At 49.6% G+C, this 23122-nt stretch overlaps 1 protein-coding gene across 8 annotated transcripts in view; it reads left to right on the forward strand.

Moving 5' to 3' along the window:
• SLC39A11 (solute carrier family 39 member 11) overlaps nucleotides 1-23122 on the forward strand; it is a 582750-nt gene that overhangs the window by 66632 nt on the left and 492996 nt on the right. For 2 of the 8 annotated variants that reach the window (XR_005837336.1, XM_040640317.1), the window contains exons 1-4: nucleotides 7069-7142; nucleotides 9308-9494; nucleotides 10441-10559; nucleotides 15351-15389. Coding sequence is in view for 7 of the 8 variants with exons in the window: in XM_040640317.1 (XP_040496251.1) it covers nucleotides 10452-10559; nucleotides 15351-15389 (147 nt within the window). In the remaining variant the exon portion in view is untranslated. Of the gene's footprint in view, nucleotides 1-7032; nucleotides 7143-8693; nucleotides 8710-9307; nucleotides 9495-10440; nucleotides 10560-15350; nucleotides 15390-23122 lie in introns of those variants that run through there. The other 6 variants (XM_040640316.1, XM_040640315.1, XM_008693697.2 and 3 more) reach the window with 6 other exon arrangements.

Genomic DNA, 23122 nt, shown 5'->3' on the forward strand with positions numbered 1-23122 from the left:
TTCCTTCCTTCCTTCCTTCCTTCCTTCCTTCCTTCCTTCCTTCCTTCCTCTTTCCCTCCCTCCCCCCCTCCCTCCCTCCCTCCCTTCCTTTCTTTCTTTCTTTTCTTTCTTAAATCAGGACACAAAAGAACTCCACAGGTACACTTGGGTAAAGCCTTGGTCCCAGTCTGTGGTCCAGCACTGTTCTGCTTTGGTGATTCAATCAGAGAATCCACACTCAACATAGGAGGGGCCTCAGAGGTCTCCTGGTCCAGCCCTTACATTTTGCAGTTTCAGAGAGGGAGAGAAACTGGCCCAAGATTGCCCACTGAGTTATTGGCAAAAATAAAAATAAAAATAGATGTGGAGCTCAAACAGCAGTGCCCCAACTCCTTGGAAGGAGCCTACATGCTTCCTCCTTGATTGCTTCTGTCACTGCTGTGGCCCTTGGCAGGTCCTCGAGGCCAAGGGCACACCTGGCTTAAGTGACAAATGCCTCCGTTCGTGCTCACCTGGGTTGTCACGCACAAGCCCGCAGACCCAAAGGAGGGCTTTTCTGAACAAGAGCTCAGGTGTCTGAGGAAACTCTCCAGCTAGGAGGTATTTTACTGTTTTTATTCACCTGCCACAGACTTTTTTTGGGAAAAATTTGAAGGGATGTGTTTAAAGATGAATTAGGTTTCCCTACAGTGATTTGTCATGGGGAGTGGGGTGCGGGGCTGGGAGGGGGAGGTGTGGGCAAGGAAGAGACAGGAATCTTGGCCCAGCTGGCAGAAAGGCTGTCAAGAAAATAGGACATGGGTTCATTTAGGGCTGGATCATTGGGGAAAATGGAGAGCCCAGTCAGACGTCTGGGGCACAGTCTGCCTGTGCAGCCCTCTGATGGTGGCAGAGGGATGGGGAGGATGGGGTCGTTGTGCATTTTGCTCAGGGCAATTCCTGGGGCCTGGGGCTTCCCCACTGGCTTGTGGTAGAAATGACTGGAGTCAGGGTGCCTTGTTCTCCTGCCGGCAATAACAGAATACGATAGACTGGGGGCCTGAAACAATGCAAATTGATTCCCTCACGGTTCTGGAGGCCAAAAAATTGGAAAGTGAGATGCAGGCAGGGCCGTGCTCTCTGAAGGCTCTGGGGGAATCCTCCCTTGCCCCATCCTGCTGGTTGTGCCTCCCGGCCCTCCTTGGCTGTGGCCCTATTACTCCGGTCTCTGCCTCTGTCTCCATATGGCTTTCTTGTCCCTGTGTCGTGGTCCTCTCCCCTCTGTCTCTTGTAAGTACTCTTGTCCCTGGATTTAGCACCACCTGTTTAATCCAGGATGACAGCCCCTCCAGATCTTTACATCGGCAAAGACCCTGTTCCCAAATAACGTCCCATGCACAGGCACCAGGGTTAGGATCTGAACATATCTTTTTGGGGGTGACCATTCAGGGCACTACATGGGGCTTCTTGGGTGACACCACGCCACACCCACACATCTCCAGTCCTGGCCTTGTTCCCACCCAACCCAGTCCGATGGGACCTGGAGAGACTTGGGGGTCTTCTCCTCTCTTTGACTGTGGATGGCTGAGGGGTCCCCTCCTCGCCTTCTTCCCTTCTGCACATGAGGCGGGCTCCCTCCCCACCAGTCCATCTTCTGTGGTTCCTGCTTTGCTGGTGCCATTTCCTGGGGTGTTTGACAGTGGGAGACCACCGTCCCCTCTGGAAAGGTTCATCCACCCCTTTCATCAGCCCCCCATGAGCCTCAGCTGGTGAGATGACTTTTGTTTCTGCTCCCACTTGGAGAGAGGAATAAAGTTCCCTACAATTCTGCCTCCTTCCCCACCCATTCCCTGGGGCCTCTTAAGATCTTTGCAGGCCCCTAAAGAGCTGCATTTCTTTTTAAAGGTTTATTTCTGTATTAGAGAGAGAGAGAGAGAGAGCATGAGTGGGAGGGGCAGAGGGAGAGAGAAAGAGAATCTCAAGCAGACTCCCTGCTGCGTGCAGAGCCTGACGTGGGGCTTGATCTCACCACCCTGAGATCACGACCTGGACCAAAACCAAGAGTCGTGGGCTTAACCAGCTGCACCACCCAGGTGCCCCAAGAACTCCTGCATTTCGAGATCTCACCCCATATTGCACCAAGCATATTAAAATGTTCCCACATTCCATATTAAGTATGTTCTTTCCCCCTAAAAGGATCAGGAAGATTTTTATAATTTTGCTTTTGAAATCATTTGGCTCCAAGCTTATTTAATTTACGATTGGCTGTGGTTTCTTGGCCATTATTGTGCATACTTAGGAATTCTCCTGAAGTGAGAAAAGCTAAGCCTGAGATTGTTTTTTGAATGTAATTAAATTTTTATGAACACCAAAGTCAACAATTAACAAGGTTTTATAGACATTTAGTTAAACACGTACTAATTTAAATTTCCAGGTTTTTTTTTTCTTACTGAGCCAAAAAATCCAGGACTTTTTCAATTCTTTTTTTTTTTTTTAAAGATTTTATTTATTTATTTGACAGAGATAGAGACAGCCAGCGAGAGAGGGAACACAAGCAGGGGGAGTGGGAGAGGAAGAAGCAGGCTCCCAGCAGAGGAGCCTGATGCGGGGCTCGATCCCAGAACGCTGGGATCACGCCCTGAGCCGAAGGCAGACGCTTAACTGCTGTGCCACCCAGGCGCCCCAGGACTTTTTCAATTCTTAACCATGTCATAGGCCCCTAGAAAAGTTGGGGACCCCAGATACTGGTCCCCTAGTTTCTGATTGCTGAGACAGGTCTGCTTTTCCCCTTGCCTTGTCCTTCCTTCCCACAAGAATGGAATTTCTCCCTCCCAAACCCCAGCAGGTGTCCAGCCCCTCTTGCCAGTCTCCTGGGACTGCCTCTGTCCCCTCCCCAGGCTGGCTTACACCACTGCTTTCCTTCCATCCCGAACATCCTGCTTCTGAATCTCTCTGTGGACTTTTTGTTTTTGTTGAATCACCAACCCTGGCCCGATTTCCTAGTTTTGACATAGTGGCCTTCCTCAGTCTGGCCCTGCCACCCCAGCACCTGTGATAGGGCCAGCTTCACGGCGTGAGACCTACACAGGTGTGAGTGCTTCCTCACTCAGAAAGGCTCTGTCCTTGGTTTACTGCCCTGCTGTCACCACCGTGAGATTTCCTAATAATTTTATCTCTGAACTTGGGTTTTGTAAGCAAAGTCTGGTGGGGCACTGGAGTCCTCAGTGAGTGGAGGAGAGATGCAGAAGAAAAGAAGGGCTTTATTAATTAGCACTTTTGAAAAAAAGATTTTTTAACTTATTTTAGAGAGAGGGAGAGAGAACATGGTGGGGAGGGGCAGAGGGAGAGAGAGAGAATCGCAAGCAGACTCCATGCTGAGTGCGGAGCCTGGTGTGGGGCTTGATCTCATGACCCCAAGATCATGACCTGAGCTGAAATCAAGAGTCAGACGCTCAACCGACTGAGCCACCCGGGTGCCCCAGTTAGTATTTCTGAGGGCTTTTTTTTTTCCTGCCTTTTGAATAAGAGGCCTCCGTTGTCATTTTGTGCCAGGTCTCACAGTCTGTCCTGCCTAGTCATGACAGTGGGCAGGGACCCAGTGTCGGTCCTGGTGGTTCCTGGTGCCACTAGAGAAAGGTACCAGTGAAACTAGATGCTTCCAGGCAGAAGGGAGTGTGTTAGTTTCCCTGGGCTGCTGAAACTTAAAGTACTGTAAACCTAATTGCTTAAAACACCACAAATATAACACCTTACAATTCCAGATGTCAGAAGCACTAAAATCAAGGTGTTGGTGGGGCTGTGCTCCTTCTGGAGGCTCTAGAGGGAGAACCCATTTCCTTGCCTTTCAGGCTTCTAGATGCTGCTGGCATCCCTTGCTCCGACCTCTGCTCACGTCCTCATGCCTCCTTCCTCTTTTCCCTGATGCGGACCCCTGTGATGACACTGGGCCCACCCAGATGACCTAGGATGATCTCCCCACCTCAAGAGCCTTCACTCAATCACAGCTGCAAAGACCCTTTCTCCGTGGGAGGTCTCTATTCACAGGTTTCAGGGATGAGGGCGTGGACGTCTTCTGGGGGCCCACTGTTCTGCCTACCAGAGGCAGCTCTTTGCTTTCCAGCTGAAATCTCTAAATATGCACCCAGGGCACATCAGGTTTGTGGGTTCTGAAGTGTATGCGATTTTAAGGGTCCTCTTTAGGGAAAAAAAATAGAAATGTTGGTATCAAAATGAATATTACTTTAGTATGAGGAAGAAATCACAAGATCTTAGCTTGAGGTCCTTTTCTTCTGAGGCTTCTGGGCAGTTACCAGCAATGACATGTGCGCTGGTCTCCTCTCTGCCTAGAACACTCGCCACTCCCAGCAACCTAGGTGCTCAGTTGACCTTGGAGTACCAGGGTCGCACAGCGTGCCTGGCACAGAGGCTTGTGAAATAGCCATCTTGTAAAGGCAGGCAGGAAGGAAGGAAGGAAGGAGAGAGGGCCAAGGGATAATCATTCAGGCTGCCATGATGCGTGCTGCGCTGGGCGTTGGGGGGTTCGCTCCAGTCACTGTCTCAGGATGGGGAGGCCGAGGCTGGGAGCCGTTGGGATGTTTGTCCAAGGACACTCATGTGCCAAGCTGGGATTCCTCCTAGACTGTCAGGTTCCAAAGCCTGTCCTTAGCAGCTGTAGGACCTCATAAGAGATACCAAGAACTCAGTCAAGGGAGGGAGGGAGGAGCTGGAGGGGAGGCAGGGGGGGGAGAGAGAGAGGGAGAGAAAGAAAGACCCAGGACCCCCCCACCCCCAGCTCCACCCCACCCCCATACTCCAAGGGGGAGGTGCTGCCAGCTTGCTTACCCAGATCAAACCACAACGATTCCTCTGGAAAGGGCCACCATTCCACTGCCCTGGGGTTCCTTTGCTGACTGTCAAGATCAGTTAGTTTTATGGCCTCTTGACACTTGGGAAGCAGCCCTCCCTGCCTGCCTAGTGCTCTGCCCCCCTTTCATTAGTGTCTGCTCTGGCCTATTCATGCACACCCCATCCCTCCTCCCCTGCCCCATTTATGGAGGCTGCAGGGCACCTTTGCTCTTTGGGGAGAGACTAGGGAAGGGCGGGGGTGGTGGGAGGTAAAGGCCAGTGTACTGAGCTTTAAGGAAATAACATTCTCTTCTGTCCCCCCTGTGAGCACTTCTTACAATGGGGATGTGTGAGAAGGACAGGTGGTTTGTATGTTTGGGTCAGTAGTGTGTGCAGTGTGTGTGTGTGTGTATGCAGGGTTGACTGAGGGAAAGGAGGGAAATGGTGGGATTTGTCCCTTGGGGGTTGGCCCCCCAGCCCGAGGCCCACCCAGGGTTCTGCTGCCCAGGCTGTTCAGTCTGTGAACCCTGTATGTCCCATGCAGGAAGAGCACTGTCTCTGGAGTCAGCTGGGCTCGGATTCCCACACTACCCTGTCAACCCAGGCTCACTACAGAGCTTTCCTGAGCCTCAGTCTACCTATCTGTAAAATGGAATGTCTCAGCCCATTCAGGGCACTGTCACAAAATCCACAGACTCATGGGTGGCTCATACATGACAGAGATTTATCCGTCACAGTTCTGGAAGCTGGAAGTCCCAGATCAGGGTGTCAGCATGGGCTCAGGGGCCTCTTCTGCGTCACAGACTTCTCACGTGTCCTCACACGGAGGAAGGGGTGAGGGAGCTTTCCTGAGCCTCAGTCTCCTTTGTAAGGACACCAGTCCCACGCAGGGGGGCTCCACCCATGACATTCAGGTATTGCAGCCCTGACCCCCCAAGATGACCGCATTTGGAAATAGAGCTTTTCGGAGGTAATTAAGCTTAAATGAAGCCATAAGGGTGGGGGTCCTCATGCAATAGAATTGGTGGCCTTATAAGAAAGATGAGGAGGGGAGAGAGGTCTCTCTTTCTCCACATGAGGACGGTGAGAAGGCAGCTGTCTGCAAGCCAGGAAGACCAGCTCTTACCAAGGACCAAATCTGCACCTTGATCTTGGACCGACCCTGGACTTACTGCTTCCAGAACGTGAGAACATACATCTCTGCTGTGCAAGCCCCCTTGGTCTGTGGTCAGACAGCTGAGTCTGGCTCTCTTCGTGGTCTGAGAATCTCCTGAGGGCAGAGAGCACCCTGCAGTCACCATGCCATCTTCCTTCATGACACTGCACTCAGGCGGGGTCGTCATCGGCACGGATGGCCGCCTTTTCCTGGACAGAAGCCAGCTCCTGTTGGATCCCCTGCTCCGTGGCCACTGTGATGACAGTTTTTCTGACCAAGTTACCCTCTGGTAGGTTCATGAGATAAAATAGGTTAAATTAGGATTTCTGGTAAACAAGTATGAAATTTGTGTTTAGCCTAAGTGTGTCCCAAATACTGCCCAGGACACCCTGACACAAAAACACTCTTTGTCGTTTATCTGAAATTCAAATTTAACAGGGCATCTTGTTCTCATTTTTGGCTAAATCTAGACGTTCCACCCTCTGGTCTATTTATAGAAGGCCTGGAGAGCAAAGCCCTTGACCTGCTGCAGTGGTTCTCAGAGAGGGGTCCCAGGACCAGAGCATCAGCAAATCCTGGTGCAGAACAGAAAATCTCGGTCTCCACCCAGACTTCCAGAGCCAGAACCTCGGCGGGTGCCTGCATTCTGCATTTTGACATTGCTCCTGGGGGTTCTGACGGGAGCTATAGTTTGAGGGCCATTGACCCGGAGAAGGATGCTAAGGGTAGGAGGTTCCAGCCCACCTCCCCCCTGCCCTCCCCTCCTTGCCAACTTCCCCTCCCTCTCCCCAACACATCCTGCTGTGCTGCTCACTCAGGGCCTCGGACTCAGCTGCTAAGTGTGGTGACATAAACGATGTCAGGGACCTTACAAGGCGCTCTTTCCGGGGTTTCTGTGGCTTCACGGGAGGCTGTGGAGTCTTATGTATGCGAAATGTTCTCCGCTTGGCCTCGGGGCTCGGTTCTAGCCGCCCCATCAGTTCCCGAGCCTGCCGAGGGCTGTGAACCAGAGAATTTATTCTTCAGGCGGGATCAGCCAGTCGCAGCGGGCGGGGAGGGGCCTGATGGCTGGAGGGACACGTGTGCCGGGAGGGAAGCAGGAAGTGACTTCGGGAGTGGAGCCGGCCGAGCCAGCGGCAGCGGGGCTGATGGAAGTGGAGTGGGGGCTTGAGAGGGCACCGTAGTGAGTCAGCTTTTTCTCCCTTCAGCGCCTTGGTTGGGCTGGAGGCCCGGGGTCTGGGGCCAGCAGGAGAGCGTGGGACTTGGAAGGGCAAAATGGAGTTTGGAAGGGGGCGCCCCTGGGGTAGAGGAGGGGGTGGGAGGAGAAGCAGGGACGCTGTGGCAGGTGGCAGGTGGCAGGGGAGGGGCAGGCTGCCTGAAGCCCCCTCTGTCCCTGGCCAGGGTCAGCTGGAGGGTGTTGACCAGCCTTCCTTAGACAGTGGCTCACCAAAGACTCTTTGTTCAGTGCTTCCCGGTGGGCATGTGGGGCCCGCCCCTCCCTGGAGCCCCGGGAGCAGAGGTCCCTGCAGTTCTCCTTCCGGGGGTCTGCACGGCCTCTCGAACTTGACTGGGAATCTGGTGACTGTGCAGCAGGCCTGAGCTTTGTGCTTTGCTAACCCCTCCCCGGGTCAGTGGTCTGCGGACCACACTTGGAGCAGCGAGGTATTAGAGAACTTTCTACAGTCCCATCGGCCCCAGGCTGAGTCCCGCTGCTGGATTCTCCTCTTGGAGTCAGGGTGTATATGTGTGCAGTTTCATTAGGTGCCAGTTCCTCCTCTAACATCACCAACATCTTGAGGCTCTTGGAAGCAGGGCAACAGGTTTGCGAGGGAGGGAAAAGCAAGAAATTCTGTACCAGCCAGGGGCCCCTCCTGTGCTGCCCTCGCAGAACGTGGACGCACGCGGGGTGGTGTTGGCATCTTTAAAGTTGGGGAGGGCAGGGAATAATCCTCCCTCTTGCAAGTTAATCAAGGTTCATGTGCTAACATCCGGCTCACAAGGAAGTCTGAGCCCCATCGTGGAAGCTGATTTGAGGGGCTGTGACTGGCACTCCTGTTCTCAAGATGCTACTGGTCTACCTATTGGAGCAAACTTTTCCTTCTCTTGGGACTCTGCGTCAGCTTTCCCAGTCCCTCCCTCGTAGGGGAGGAGAACTCACTTTCAAAGCTCTGGGTCTCTGGTAGGCCGGTGCTTTCCACTGTAATGCGTGCGAGAACCCCTCATGGAACTTGAAAAAAATGCACATTCTGATTCAGCAACCCTGAGATCCTGCATTTCCCAAAGTGGGGCCAGCTCAGACCACCCTTCCAGTAGTGAGGATTTAAAATAGCAAATGGAAGAAACTTCTCCCCGGGGGCACTGGGCTGGCATTATCATTGATAAACAGTGTGATTGTTGGGATGGAAAGGGTGTGCATGGCCTTGCTGTCCCTTGTCCGCATGCCTCTGGTGCTCAGGTAAACGGAGACAGGCTAGGACAGTGCTTTCCCTCTCACTAGCCCCCAGGAACACCCCACGCTCTCTTGTTGGCTGGCCCCAAAACGCCGCGTTGACTTTGGCCCGTTGGCACATGTAAATGGCTTCCTCTTTTCTGTTTTCTTAGCTGTTAAAAGGCACATTCAATACTGGAAAAAAAAGTTGTTTTTCTGTGATGACCTGTCTTGGATGATAAGTACTAAGAGGATGATAGCTATAGGCCTTTCTTTGTAGATGCTGTTTCAGATTTTATCCACAAGCGGCTAGAAATAGAAGGTTGGTGTCATGATCCAGATGTCTTGGTTTGCAAACAGACACGAACCACTCATTTTAGGGTGACATTTAGCAAGATGAAGTATGTAGATGGGCGGGTTTTTAAAAAGTAGAGTATTTTTTCTTTATTTGGTGCAGTCAGTGTCCTGAGTTTTATTTAGACACTGTCCGAATCCATAGATGCTGTTTCTCTTCAAGGCGTCCTGGCTTCGGAGCTGAGCCTGGGCTCCTCTGGGCTCCTCTGGGTTTGCCGAGACTCACAGCCTTACCCGGTTGGCATCCTAGCTGTGCTGCCGAGCCCCTTGGCATACCCTCTGCCACCGTTTCCTTACAGGGTCAACAGAGTCAGCGTCTTCAGTTTTCGAGCTGCAAGCCCAGGGTGGCTGGCTGCTCCCAGAGCGCTGGGACCTGGCGGGCGGGAGCCCCCTGGGGTCGTGTCCAGCTCTGTGGGTGCTGGAAGACCAGTGGGCAGCTGAATGAGCCCTTTGAGATGAGGCTCTGAGCACTGGTGTTTGTGTACCGGAACACAGGGCTTTTCAACAAATGGGTTTCTCTGCCCTGTAACTTTCCACAGCAAGAGTCTGATTCCCTATCATTTCAGAGCTAGAATGTAAACTGTGCTGGAGTCTAGAGGAGGTTCTCTGAGCAAAACCAAGAGGAAATGGTACTTCCCTTCCTTTCCTCGGTGGGTAGTGGTGTAAGCTCCATTTCGGCAGCGGTGTGCTCGGGTGACGGGGAAATGCCACTTACGGCTCTGTCTCCTTGTCCTTGCTGAGCGCCCTGTTAAGGTAAGCTGGCCCTTTTCAGTACAACCAGTATTTTTTTAGATGCCAGGAAGCCCGATTTTATAGGGGTGCCAAGTGTGAAAAGGCATCATCCCTGTTCTTCAACTAATGATATGAAAGATGAAGGAGGCAAGCCCGCACAAAGAAGGCCCCACAGATGTGCACTGGGATGGGAGTGGAGGGGGGTCTGGAAACATGGAGTCCAAGTTGGCATCAGGTGGGCAGCAGAATGGGCTCTGGATTGGCCGGCGGCAGAGAAGGATGGAGGGAGGCATTCTGGGAGGGGACCAGGTGAAGAGTGACTTGGAGCCGGGACCATTTGGGACTCGTTGAAGGTGCCGTAAATGACTCAGCTGAGGGGGAGTATGGTGCCCAGTATGGGCGGTGGTGGAAGAGTCGGTGGGCTAGGTGAACGGCAGTTGGTGGCATGTGCCCTTGGCAAGTCATGGGGGGGTTGCCACAGGGGCCTCCACTGAAGGTTTGGTCAGGACTTAGGAGGGAGAGCTTCAGGAGAGAATCTGAGTTAGTCACCTGTCTTTGGAGGAGAGAGCACCAGTGCTGGACAAGTGCAGATAGAGTAGGCAGAATGTGCTGGAAGGCTGTAATCACACCCTCCTGTGCTCTCTTCCTCTTGGCTAAATAAGCCACATTCTGTGAGCGTCTTCTCTTTGGAACTCTGTCCCAGTGTCCTAACCTCTTCCATGGGCTCCCCTGGCATCTCCCTAGGTATCCCCAGGTCTGTCCTTTCAGGGTTGGTTGATTTCTGACACGTGGTGGGCCTGGATGAGGAGGCTCGGCCCGAGGCCATTGACGCAGTTGAGGGATGGCGTGGCAGAACCCAGATTACAGGCCAGGCCCGGGTGGAGGGTATTGGGACACCTTTAGCGCATGGGGGTGTCCCTGAAAGAGACTGCGGGTGGCTGACCCTCTCCCCCTCCTCCGCACACAGCTGTATCCAGCATGCTCCAAGGCCACAGCTCAGTGCTCCAGGCGTTGCTGGGGACCTTCTTCACCTGGGGGCTGACGGCAGCCGGGGCAGCTCTCGTGTTCGTATTCTCTAGTGGACAGGTAAGTTGCCTTGCTTTGGTTCTGAGGTCCGGGGGGGACTTTGAGCAAGCTGGGAAACCACAGCCTTGGCAAGGTTGCAGACTCTTTCAGGCCACTGGCCACACCTCCAGGATGTAGGCAATGTTTGTTCTCTGTCCTGTTTTTTTTCTGCTCCTCTCCCTGCCAGGCCAGGAGAGAAGGTGTCTACAGCTGCTCTGCTCCTGGTGTGAAGGGAGTAGGAAGGGTTATGAAGTTATTAGGCCTGGTCTAGCCCCTGTGTGGTTTCTAGCTTCTGGCTAGTCTCCTTTAGGCCTGGTGCAGGTGTTCGGTTTGGTTGTTTAACTGGCCTGGCTGGGGGATGGCAGACCCTTGCGGGAAGGAAGGTTATCTCTTCCCGTTCTCATGTATCCCATCTTTTCCTTCCTTCCCCAACCCCTTTGGGATGAATACACACAGACTCATCTCCCCATACCCCTACAGACTCCCTTCCCATCCCCTACCCCTGCACAACTTCTTCCCATCCCCCTAGCACCCTCACTCACCCCTGTACCTGGATGCCCCAGCCCCACATACCCCATGTGCCCCTGTATCCTATCCCCCCACATTCTCCCTCCCCCATACCCTACACTTGCCTACATACCCCACACGTACTCCGCTCCCCCCATCCCTCCACATGCACACCCCAACCCTCCATATGTCCCCACCCCATACATCCCATATACCCTCATGTACCCCACACACATATCTCAAGCCTCCGCACTCCCCACGCATCCCCCACAATACAGGCCGCGTACCCCGCCCCACTCCTTCACAAGCCCTACCCTCACCTGCTCAAGATTCCTTTCCTTTCTGCCCCTTGACGCCCTCAGGCCATAGGCCTAGAGCTCCCATCCATCTGTGTCTTGAGGAACTCGAAGGCCCTGCAGGTGCAACAGGTAGCCTTAGAAATTGCAGGAGTGGTAAGCCAGTAAGGGATTTAGGATCCATTTAAACATGCTGTGAGCCGGATCTGCAAACGAAAACACTGTCTAGGAAGTTGGCGCGCCAGACGCTCTTGTGTTAAGACCAGTAAGACAGGTGTTTGATGTCACATAAGATCCAGCCTCCCCCCCGCCCCACTCCTCTCCTCAGTGGGAGGTTGGGAGCCTATCAGAAACACAGAACTCAAGACACACAGCCTGGATCCTGCTTGCTGTTGACAGGTAGTGAAACCCTTCGAGAGCTAGTCCCTGAATGAGAAGCACCCAGGAGGCAGAGAGGAGGGCACCGGGTCACCTAACCGTCTTCCTTCACCACATCTTTGTGCCCCTCTGGGGCGGAGTGGCCCATGTTTTTATCTTCCCCAGTTATGTTGCACTGAGGCGAGGCCTAAGCCGCACTGGGCTGGGCTGGGCTGGGCTGCCCTGCGGAGGCCTGAGGGAGAGGCAGCCCTGTGGTGGGAGGGGCCCCAGAGCCCTGTGTGGCCTTGGCCAATGCTGTGGGGGCTCTTCGGGAGGGGAGAGGTGCCTTCCCTTCTTCGCACAGGTGCCCTTATCCCCTTTGGAGCCTCGAGCCCCTCATTTGTCTTGTGTTAGTGTAACCACTGAGATCCGTAGGAGAAATTGCTGAAAATTTCTGCGTGGAGGCATATTCCCCCAGACCACCATCACGTTTGATGATTCACTAGAAGGATCCATGCCACTCAGCTTATAGTCGTACTCAATGCTAAAGTTTAACACTGGAAGGATCAGCCGGAGGAAGAGACAGGTGGAGTCCGGGGAGATCTGTGCACGGGCTTCTGCTCCCCCCTCCTCCTGAGAGGGGCACCCTGAGAGTTCTCCTTCTCTCAGCAACCGAAGTGCAGTAGCACATGAGTGATGTGTCCACCCAGGGCATCTTGCGAGCCTCAGCCTCCAAGGATTCTACCTGGGGCTGGTCCCGAAGGCGCTGTAGGCTGCTGAAATTCGAAACTTGAGGGGGGGAAAGCAGGTGTCCCGTCCCCATCACCTTGTTTGGAAACCGGTTCGGGCACACTAACCCACCCTTACCCAGGAGTGGAGGGAGCGGTTCAAGTACCAAGTCCCCAGGAGCCAAGCAAAGACCGGCTTTGCAAGCAGGACCTTGCAAAGCTAGCAGGCTGGGGCGGGCTACGTTAATCCTTTCTGCACAGGAAGTGGGCGTGAGGAGCGGGAAGAGGCTTGTGGCCCAAGACAGGAGCCCACAGAGATGTGCTCTGGTGCCCTGAGCAGACCTCCCTTTTCATTCGGCCAAGGGGGGCTGCAGTGAGGTCACTTGGGGTAGTAGACACACGGACTCCAACCTCCACTGCTGCTCCCGAAAGTAGCTTCACTCAAAATTTCCTTTCTTGCTTTAAAATATATTTTAATTGTAGGAAGCTTGTAAAGAATGGAAAAGCTTAAAGAAATAATAAAAAAAGTTTCTTTTTAATTTATTTTTATTTATTTTTTATTCATTTCTGAGGTAGAGTGTAGTGTTCCTGAGTTGCATAGAATAGCCAGCGCTCATTACGTCACGTGCCCTCCTTAATGCCCATCACCCACTTACCCCATCCCCCCACCCTCTCCCCTCCAGCAACCCTCAGTTTGTTCCCTAGAGTTAAGAGTCTCTCGGGTTTGCCTCCCTCTCAGTTTTCATCTTATTTTATTTTTCCGTCCCTTCCCCTGTCCCTTCCCCTATGTTCATGCTTTGTTTCTTAAACTCCACATATGCATGAAATCATATAGTATTTGTCTTTCTCTGCCTGACTTATTTTGCTTAGCGTAATACCCTCTAGTTCCATCCACGTTGTTGCAAATGACAAGATTTCGTTCTTTTTGATGGCTGAGTAATAGTCTATAGTGTATATAACTGTATAACTATAAAACTCTGTACACACACACACACACCCCACACACACACCCCACACACCCCCACACACACACGCCACACACACACACACCCCACATCTCCTTTATCCATTCATCTGTCAATGGACATCTGGGCTCTTCCCATAATTTGGCTATTGTGGACATGGCTGCTGTAAACAATAAACGATAAAAAAAGTTTCCGATCCCACTTCTCAGAAAAAACCCCTGAACCTATTTGGTCAGATTTGTTCAGTTATATTTGAGTATACACAAATTTATGCCGATCTGTTTCTTTCCATGATAGGGATCAGATTGCGTGTAATGTTTTACAACCCGTTTTCCTCCTTGATATCATAAGCATTCCTCTTACATCCCTAAATGGTTTTTTGATGACTTTGATTATTTCAGTCACTTGGTTTCCTTAACTGGCTGTGTCCTGTTTGTCACAAGGATGCACCGTAGTTTAGCCGTTCCTCAACTGTTGGACAATTAGGTTACGTCCTTTTTTCTTGATTCTTTTTAGAAATACCTTTATGATGAACATAAACCTTTGAGCACATATCTGATTAGTTCCTTGAAATATATGTCTAAAAGTGGAATAAAGGCCTTAGTGACATTTAAAAAAGTATAATTTTTCTCCTTTCGGGATCCAGATGAATGCTGGTAGAATAATGTTACCTGACTTCTTTATTAGATCTGTCTGGTTTGATTAAATTATTTGGTTAGGCCAACTTTGCTTCTGTCATGGCGTGCCTCGAGAAGAATGTCGTTTGTACGGCTGCCTGGCATCAAACCCTTTCATCCACCCCGCAGCCCCTCAGAGGTGGGAGAGGGCTGAGCCAGTGATCCTAGCTACCCAGCTTCCTCAGGAGTCTCAAGGATTGGGGCCATCAACCACGTGGCTATAGATGATACCCCTAACTTAGACTATGAAGTTAAACAAATGTTTTTAAATTGAAATATAAAATGCATATAGAAAAGTGCATATTTTACAGTTTGATGATTTTTCATGGCTTCCTATGAAACTAGTACTCAGCTCAATAACTAGAACCGTACCAACCCCCCAGCAGCCTTTCAGGCTCCTTTCCAGTCCCTACCCCCCAGCTCTACCCTCCACTGCAAGGACAGTCCCTCTCCCGGTCTCTGACAGCAGAGATTAGTTTTCTGTGTGTTTCTGCATTATATAAATGGAGTAATCATATAGTATGTGCTCGTCTGTGTCTGGCCGATTCCACTCTGTTTATTTTCCAGTTTACCCTTGCCCCCGCCTGATTATGGGCTTCATTCTGATATATATCGTGTGTACTCTCATTGCCATGTGGCATTCTGTTGTATGAATACCTCCTAATTGATGTATCATTCTACTGTTGGTGGGCATTTGGGTAGTTTCTTGGCTCTCCCAAGTACTGCTGCTGAGAGCTTTTTTGTGCATGTGTTTGCTGTACCCAAGTATGCACTGCTGTCAGGTGATGATTTGGGTGCTCAGGAGTGGTACTGCTGGGTCATAGGGTACGCATATGTTCACTGCTAATGGATGCTGCCAGTTCGTTTTCCAACGTGGCCGTGCCATTTTGTACCCCCAACTGCAGCGTGGGAGAGTTTCGGTTGGTCCCCGTGGTCCCCATGAACACTTGTCAATGTCCATCTTTTAGTCCAGCTACATACTAAAGGTTTATAGTTATAATTCATAGGAGAGCTAGGTCAAAGGCAACACATGGGCCAGTGGAAGCCAAGCGTCCCTGAAAAAACACTCTAATGGGCTGTGGGATGGATGGAAGGTTCAAACAATTTTTTTTTCCCCTTGGTTCTTGGCCCATGTTATAAAGGCTCCAATCCAGGCCTACAGACGGTTGGCAAACGCAGGCATGGGCCAGTCTTTATTCATGTAGCTCTCTGAGGTCTTATGGTTTCCTTTTATCCCCAGAAACATCCCTTAGAATCTGAAACATCTTGTTTATATTTTCAGAGGCGGATCTTGGATGGAAGTCTTGGCTTTGCTGCCGGGGTAAGTAATGTGTGGTAGGAGCGATGTAAACAGAGTTGTGTTTATTCTGACATTTCTCTGCCAAGGGGGTATTTCTAGGCTCTCCCCAGGCAAGCTGGATGCATCTCTGTGGTCTCCAGGCCCCTTCTTGTGTCTGCTGCTGTGTATTGACCAACTTATTGAATGCCCCCGCCTCTGAGACCATCAGGGAGGCTTGCTTGTTGGGCAGTTGTCTCACGACCTGTGAAATAAGAGGGTATTCAGGAAAGGCCTCACTCAGGTTCTCCTTGGTGCTAATTCAATATTCTTGAAAAACCCTTTTGTTACTGACATCTCCAAACATGTAAAAAAAGTGGAGAGACTCCCCTGTAGCCATCATTCAGCTTCAAGCATTACTGATTTGCTAATCTCGTTTCTTCTGACTTCCCCCAACCTTCTTGAGAGGTTGGAATATTTTGTAAAAGCAAATCCAAGACATCATGTAATTTCACCTGTAAGTTCAATCCATATCTCTAACTGAATGACTTTAATTTTTTTTTTCTTACAACATAACTGTCTTATCACACTTGCCCAAATTAGCATTTCCTTATTGTAACCTAACACCCAGTAAACGTTCAGATTTCCTCCATTTTTTTTTTCAAAGGGGCATCGAAAATTGTTTTGTTAGAATCGGCATCCAAACAAGATTTTCACATTGAATTTTTTGTTACATCTTTTCAGTGTCTTTTATTCTTGAACGATCCCATTGTTTTTTTTCCACTCCAGCAATTTATTGGAGAAGCTGGGTCATTTATACCCGTAGAGTAGTCCACATTGTGAATTTGGCTGATGGCTTTCTTGTGGCGGGGAGCGGGGGCTGTCTGCCTTGTTCCCCAGCCGCCTGATCTCCTGTGAGCTGGGCGTTAGATCCTGGGGTTTGGTGACTTCAGAGCCCGTGTTCCAGGCATGAATGTGCCGTGGTGATGCCGCGTGGTCTGAGTGTGTCCGTCACATCAGAAGTCATGTAATATGCGGTTTTCTCTTTCGGTTGATCAGGATTTGGTTCCTTTGTCCTGTTTGTATAGTCCTATGATCTGGGGTCTCCCAGAGGTCACCTAAGTCAGCAGCCGTCAGACTGGGGTCTGTGTACCTTCCGGAGCCTTCCGGGTGGTGCAGAGGGGCACGGATAGTGTTCATAAAATCCATTCCCAGGTGCTCGGCATCCACAGGCTCTCTTTCCTAGAACCTCTCCGCCTGAGGATGCTATGGTAGCCGGTTCTCCTTTCCTGAATTCCCTTACGCATTTGTCCTCCCTCCCTTTACAAAAGAAAGACACAGTCTTCCCTCATTACCTTGACTCTGGGTGGCAAAATCTCCACGTGTAAGGGGGACCGTTGGGATGTTGGTGCTGGTGTGGAGAAAGGGAGGCCTCTCATCACTGACCACTGGGCATAAATCCTCCGGTGGTTCAGACACTGTCTGGCCCTTTGACTGTGGACCTATTCCAATTATTAGCAGAGAGATCCTTAAAAGTAGTTTCCCACGATGGACCACTCTGGGATTTGGGGCCTGTAATTTGGATAAAATTCGGAGAACAAAATGACAGTATTGTAACAAAGTATTTTTTCCCATCCTCTTCTTTACGCGAACACATTTTCTTTTTGCTTACGTTTAAAAAAGAAAAAGAAGAAAAGAAAAATAGAAATAAAGCTGATTCCGAGCTTTGTCTGATTCTAGCAATGACCACTTCATATTTGCCCGTGGATATACGAATGAATTGAAAAAACAAGGAAAGGGCCCCATCCATGAAAATATGCATTTCCAAGAATATTTTACTTTTCAATGCTTAATAATTATGAAACAGCATATTATATTTTTGTGGTTAGAAATCTGTTCTCTCCCACTTATAGTCATAATGGTAACTCAGTCCAGGAAATTATTACTTAAGCAGTTAGAGCCCTAGGCTCACATGGATTTTCCTAAAAATTAAATTATATTGCAAAGAAGTAGGATAAAGAAATCAATAATAGACTTCCTAGCATAAAATATAAGTTGCTTTAGGAGAAAATTCTGTGGGGAAATGGATCGAAACGTAAGTCCAGGAGAAAAAGGAATGATGTGAGTTTTTGGACTTTTGAAGAAGGGCTTGCCTGTGCATTTTTGTGTGTTTAGAATAGAGCCTGTGAGCAGAAGAGTGTGTAACACATGAGCCTACAACTTAGTTTATGTGCATATTTCAGGGGATGTGGGGGGACTCGCATCCCTCTGCCATTTAGATCCCAGCGGATACATTTAATTGACCGATTTAACAGTTTTATTTAAAGAAATCCGTATTTGTAGGCCAGAAATTACATCTTTTGCAGCTCTTTAAACTCAAGAAGAAAACATTTTAAGTGTCAATTTTCAAAGGAGTGAGGGGGTACCTAGTCTTTAAAAATTCTTACAGAGGTTACATAGATGCAGAGTTTGAAGAACTCTGTTCTGTGCTATCTTTCTGCTTTTGACTAGGCATTTGTGTCATCTGTTCTAGTTTGTTCTTTTTTTTTTTTTAAGATTTTATTTATTTATTTGAGATAGAGTGAGAGAGAGAGCGCACAAGCAGGAGAAGTGGCAGGCAGAGGGAGAAGCAGGCTCCCCACTGAGCAGGGACCCTGATGCGGGGCTCGATCCCAGGACCCCGGGATCATGACCTGAGCTGAAGGCAGATGCTCAACCGGCTGAGCCACCCAGGAGCCCCTCTAGTTTGTTCTTTTAGGGTAAAATCCACTGGAAGATTTGCATAGCAAAAACCAAAAACTGAAGTGAAACAAGAAAGGAAACAAGCAAAAGCAGAGGACTGTAGTCTTCAGGACATGCCGGAATGAATTCCGGAGCACGAACCATGAACATTTAAGATGAAATCATCAGGCCAATATATTGTGATCATTTAAGTATGAGGATCTAAAACAAAATAATTTCACTTCTGATTTTTAGTGTAGTTAGTAAAGAAAAAAAGAGATTCTAAAAATGATCTGTGTGTGTGCGCTGCTGCTGCCTTTCCTTCTCTCCTTCTCTCCTTCCTCTCCTTCCTTTTCTTTTCCTTCTCCCTCTCCTTCCTCTTCTCCTCCTCTTTCTTCTTCTCCTTCTTCCTCTTCTTACTCTTCCTTTTCTCCTTCTCCTCCTCCTCCTCCTCCTCCTTCTTTCTCCTTCTTTCTTCTTCTTCTTCTTCTTCTTCTTCTTCTTCTTCTTCTTCTTCTCCTTCTCCTTCTCCTTCTTCCTCTTCTTACTCTTCCTTTTCTCCTTCTTCTCCTCCTCCTCCTTCTTCTCCTTCTCCTCCTCCTCCTTCTTCTCCTTCTCCTCCTCCTTCTTTCTCCTTCTTCTTTCTCCTTCTTTCTTCTTTCTTCTTCTTCCTCTTCCTCTTCCTCTTCCTCTTCCTCTTCAGAAAAGAGCATTTACTTTTCTGAAATTGACCTTGAGCTACTTCCATAAGAGGAACTCCTGGAAGGTCAGCAGATACAGGGAGAAAAGTGAAAGCACGGTGTGGGAGACAGTTGAGGCTCAAACACAGGAAATTTCAGTGGCCTTGGTGACTAGTAGTGGGTTCTCATAAATGCTTCCCCAAACTAGGGAAAAGGCAGTAGAGCCCCGGGGGCCTGAGCTGTAATAACTGCTTATAGTAATCATGGAATAATTTATAGTGAATATAGCCATTCTTTGGGCTAGGACAGTAGTGCTCAACTGGGGGGTGGTTTTACCTCCCAGGGGACATTTGGCAGATTTGGTTGTTGAAACTGATATCTAGTGGCTAAAGGCCAGGGATGCACACCTAAACACCTTCCAGTGCCCCGGATGGCCCCTACCACAAAGAATGTTCCAGACCAAAGTGTCAGTTGTGCCCCACCAAGAAATCCCAGTCTGGAGCATTTTGATGTATCCTCTCTAGTCATGGAGTGGATATGTAAAAATACAGATGTATTTAAAGTTAGAAGAAGAAGGAGAAGAAGGAGAAGGAGAGAAGGAAAAGGAGGAGGTCATCCTGCCTCTCCCCCTTGCTTCCCAGAGGTCACCACTGCTAGGCCTGAGCACATCCTTGGAGAACTTTTATCACGCACATACTGAGTGTCCAGAGAAACATGCCGTAGTGCTTGGTATCCTTCAACATGGCTTTTGTATTTATTTTCAACACAGCTACGAGACACTTTGAATAAATATCTTGGAAAGGGAAAACTAGCAGGGCACCTGAATGGCTCAGTCAGTGAAGCATCTGTCTTCAGCTGGCGTCATGATCTCGGGGTCCTGGTATTGAGCCCTGCATTGGGCTCCCTGCTCAGCGGGGAGTCTGCTTCTCCCTCTCCCTCTGCCCCCCCCACTTGTGCAATCTCTCTTTCTCTCTCAAATAAATAAATAAAATCTTTTTTTTTTTTTTAAAGATTTTATTTATTTATTTGACAGAGAGAGACAGCCAACGAGAGAGGGAACACAAGCAGGGGGAGTGGGAGAGGAAGAAGCAGGCTCTTAGCGGAAGAGCCTGATGTGGGGCTCGATCCCAGAATGCTGGGATCACGCCCTGAGCCAAAGGCAGATGCTTAATGACTGTGCCACCCAAGCACCCCTAAAATCTTAAAAAAAAAAAAAAAAAGGGAAAACTAGCCATCAGCTGGTTGCCTGGGGTCCCACTGTGCCTGGCCCAGATGTAACATGTTTTCATGGACAGCTGTGTATACATTTATGTATGTGTTGTGCGTGCACTGAAATACGTATCTGCTATCACGCTGCCCTGGCGCGTCTCTACAATATATAATTGTGCGTGGAGAAAGGAGCTTCCTAAGGGTAGGGACACGGTATTTTAAATGTGCTTAGCGGGATATTTCACAGGTGGTTTTTTTCTCATTAGCAAGGCCTTGGAAGCATTAATCACTTCTTAAATGACTCCTCTTAGAATCCATTTGCCTTTTTTGCTTTTCCTCCTGACTCCTTAAATCACTCTTTAAGTCTTTAATAATCATTGTCTTGTTCTTCTCAGTACCCACGTCTGCCGTTGATTTTTGCCTGAGGTGTGAACTTCATGGGGAGAAATGTTACCATTAAAAAAAAAAAAGGCAGCAAATGAAACCTAGAGTATTACAACATTAAAGCTGGAAAACATTTTAGACGGTTATAATAGCTAATATTTATCGTGCCTTTATTTTTTACAAGGTGCTCCGCTGAGCACTTCGCGTAGACCATCTAATTGAATTTTTGTAACGGCTCTGCGAGGTATGTAGCAGGTAGTGTTATTTACCCCCACTTTACAGGGGAGGAATTAGGCATAGTGACTGTAAGTAAATCCTTCTGGGTCCCAAGGTGAGCAGAGTCCGGCTGTGAACGCACAGTCTGACTCTAGAGTTTCTGCTCTTAAACCACAGTGCCTCCCAGCTGAGGTCTGGTCCAGTTGCCTCCATTTACAGGCAGGAAACAAATCCAGAGAGAGTAAATGACTTATCCAGAATCGAAAATTGCTAGACAGGGGCAGAGCTAGGACCGAACTCAGAGGAGAAGTCAGGGGCTGCTGGTATTTAGCTGTGTGACCTTGGACAAACGCCTTAGTCTTCCTGGACCTCCGTTGACGGCTGAGAGCTGACATTCGGCTTGATGGTTCCTTAGGGCTTCTTGGTTCTGCGTGGTTAAAGGGGTGGGTTCCAGCACTTGCTAGCATTTGTCCTCTCCTTGTAAGGCATTTGTGAAGCATTGTGGTTGGTTTTGGTTCACCTACTCACCTATTCAGTGGCAAATTTAAACATGCAATTGCATATCTGTTTATCTGAGTGAGAAAGAAGTCATTGTCCTGGAAGAGAAACGTTAGATGAATTTGAAGAGGCCAGAACATCCAGGGTCACCATTTTAATTGTCTTCGCTCTGGTTCTGATGTCTGTTTTTGGTGACAATTGCTGCATCAATGTACATTCTCTCTCAAGGAAGAAGCACTGTGTGGAATAAACAGGGCCAGGAACTGGCAGAAGAGCGAGACAGCCTACCAATCAAGAAGCTTACTCGTAGGCACGAAAGAGGCAGCTTCGTATCTGTTATTTGATCCCATAGGGAGCCGCGTTCTTAGGAAAGACATGATTTTCTTAAGGAGATTTTGGCTGAGTCTGTTTTTGTGCAGCACATGGTGAATGATATTTTCTCCAAATAACTGGCTCCCTGTTGGAAGTTAATGACACTCTGCAGTGATGGCCTTGGAGTCTGGAGGGATCAGGGTGACCAGCTGTTCTCCATTTCCATGGAGAAATGGATGCACAGAATGGACTCAGATTATAGCGTGAGGGACTCAGGGAGAAGATTTCAGGTCGATCCACTAGAAAGGTTTATTGGAGAGTAAATAGTAGAAAGAAAAGAGCCGGGTGTGGGGAGCAGCCATCGAATGGGGTCTTTGGAAATCCTCGCTTTCATGCTTCTGGCCCCACAGACCTGGACTGGATGTAGTAATTGCTGATACCTTTTCTCCATCCTCCTGCCTGAGGAGTAGGGAGGCCTGATATGTCCTAATGGAGATTTTTCCATGTGAGGTCTTCCGGACAACATTGACACGGGCTGGGCCACAGCTGGTGTAACACGAGACGGTGTGAGAGGAGCGTGCGGACAGGCTCCGATGGGGCTCCTGCCAGGATCGTTGCTCTCTGAGCCATGATTTTCCTCTTTATGAGGCTGAGAGGAATGGAGGGCCCCAGGATGACCCCCTGGGGATGTTGACCATGCTCGGACCTAGAGCAGACCCTGTCCCAGCGTCACTTTGATTGGACAGACCACCTGGGAAGTATCAAGGCAGTTGTCCGAAGCAGAGCTCCTCTCTTAAGTTGCTTTTTTAAGATTTGAGGAACTGAGGAGCCCCAGGGCCTCCTAAATCCTGTTCTCTGCAGGCTGTCTTGTTTTGCACTGAGATGCAATGACCAGGGAGGTGATGTTTTTCTGTTTTAGGATGAAGACCACCCTTGAGGTTGGTCCTCAGCCAAGAAGTGAGGAGGAATACCAGGTTGGCTTGACAGGAGTGGGGGCTACCTGCCCCTGGGGTCTCATTTGACCAGCTACACGTAGCGTGGTGTGTGGGGAAGACATGGGGAAGGGCTCTTCTCTAACCAGGACTGTTCCCAGCCTCCCTCCAGGTTGTCGGCACTGTTGCTAAGGGGCACCTGCCACTTCTGCCACCACACGTGGCGATCAAACTCATAGTCAAGGGGCTGGGGCCCTGAAGGTTTGCATGATGAAGATTTTATTATTTTTATTATTATTACTTTTTTAGAGAGGGAGGGGGTAGGTGGGAGAAGAGGGAGAGGGAGAGAGAATCTTAAGCAGGCTCTGCACCCAGCATGGAGCCTGAAGCAGGGCTTGATCTCACGACCCTGAGATCGTCACTGGAGCCCAAATCAAGAGTCAGACGCTTAACTGAATGAGCTGCCCAGGTGTCCTGTGAAGCATCCTATTTTTTTTTTTTTTAAGATTTTATTTATTTATTTGACAGAGAGAGCGAGCACAAGCAGTGAGAGCGGCAGAGGGAGAGGGAGAAGCAGGGTCCCTGCTGAGCAGAGAGCCTGACGCAGGGCTCGATCAGGACTTGGGCCGAAGGCAGACACCCAACCAGGTGCCCCAAAGCATTCTAATTTTAAAGGACTCAGGTGGCCAGTTTACAATAGTAAAACTTCTGTGTCTCCACCGAGTGTTTTTAAATCTTGCCATGCATGGGCAGGACACAGACGCTGGATACACCATGGGGGACAGGCCTGACTTGTGACTTGGCGCTCCTGGACCCCAAATAGCAG

This window comes from Ursus maritimus, unplaced genomic scaffold (genome assembly GCF_017311325.1).
Source record: "Ursus maritimus isolate PB19 unplaced genomic scaffold, ASM1731132v1 scaffold_24, whole genome shotgun sequence".
NCBI classification, from domain to species: Eukaryota; Metazoa; Chordata; class Mammalia; order Carnivora; family Ursidae; genus Ursus; species Ursus maritimus.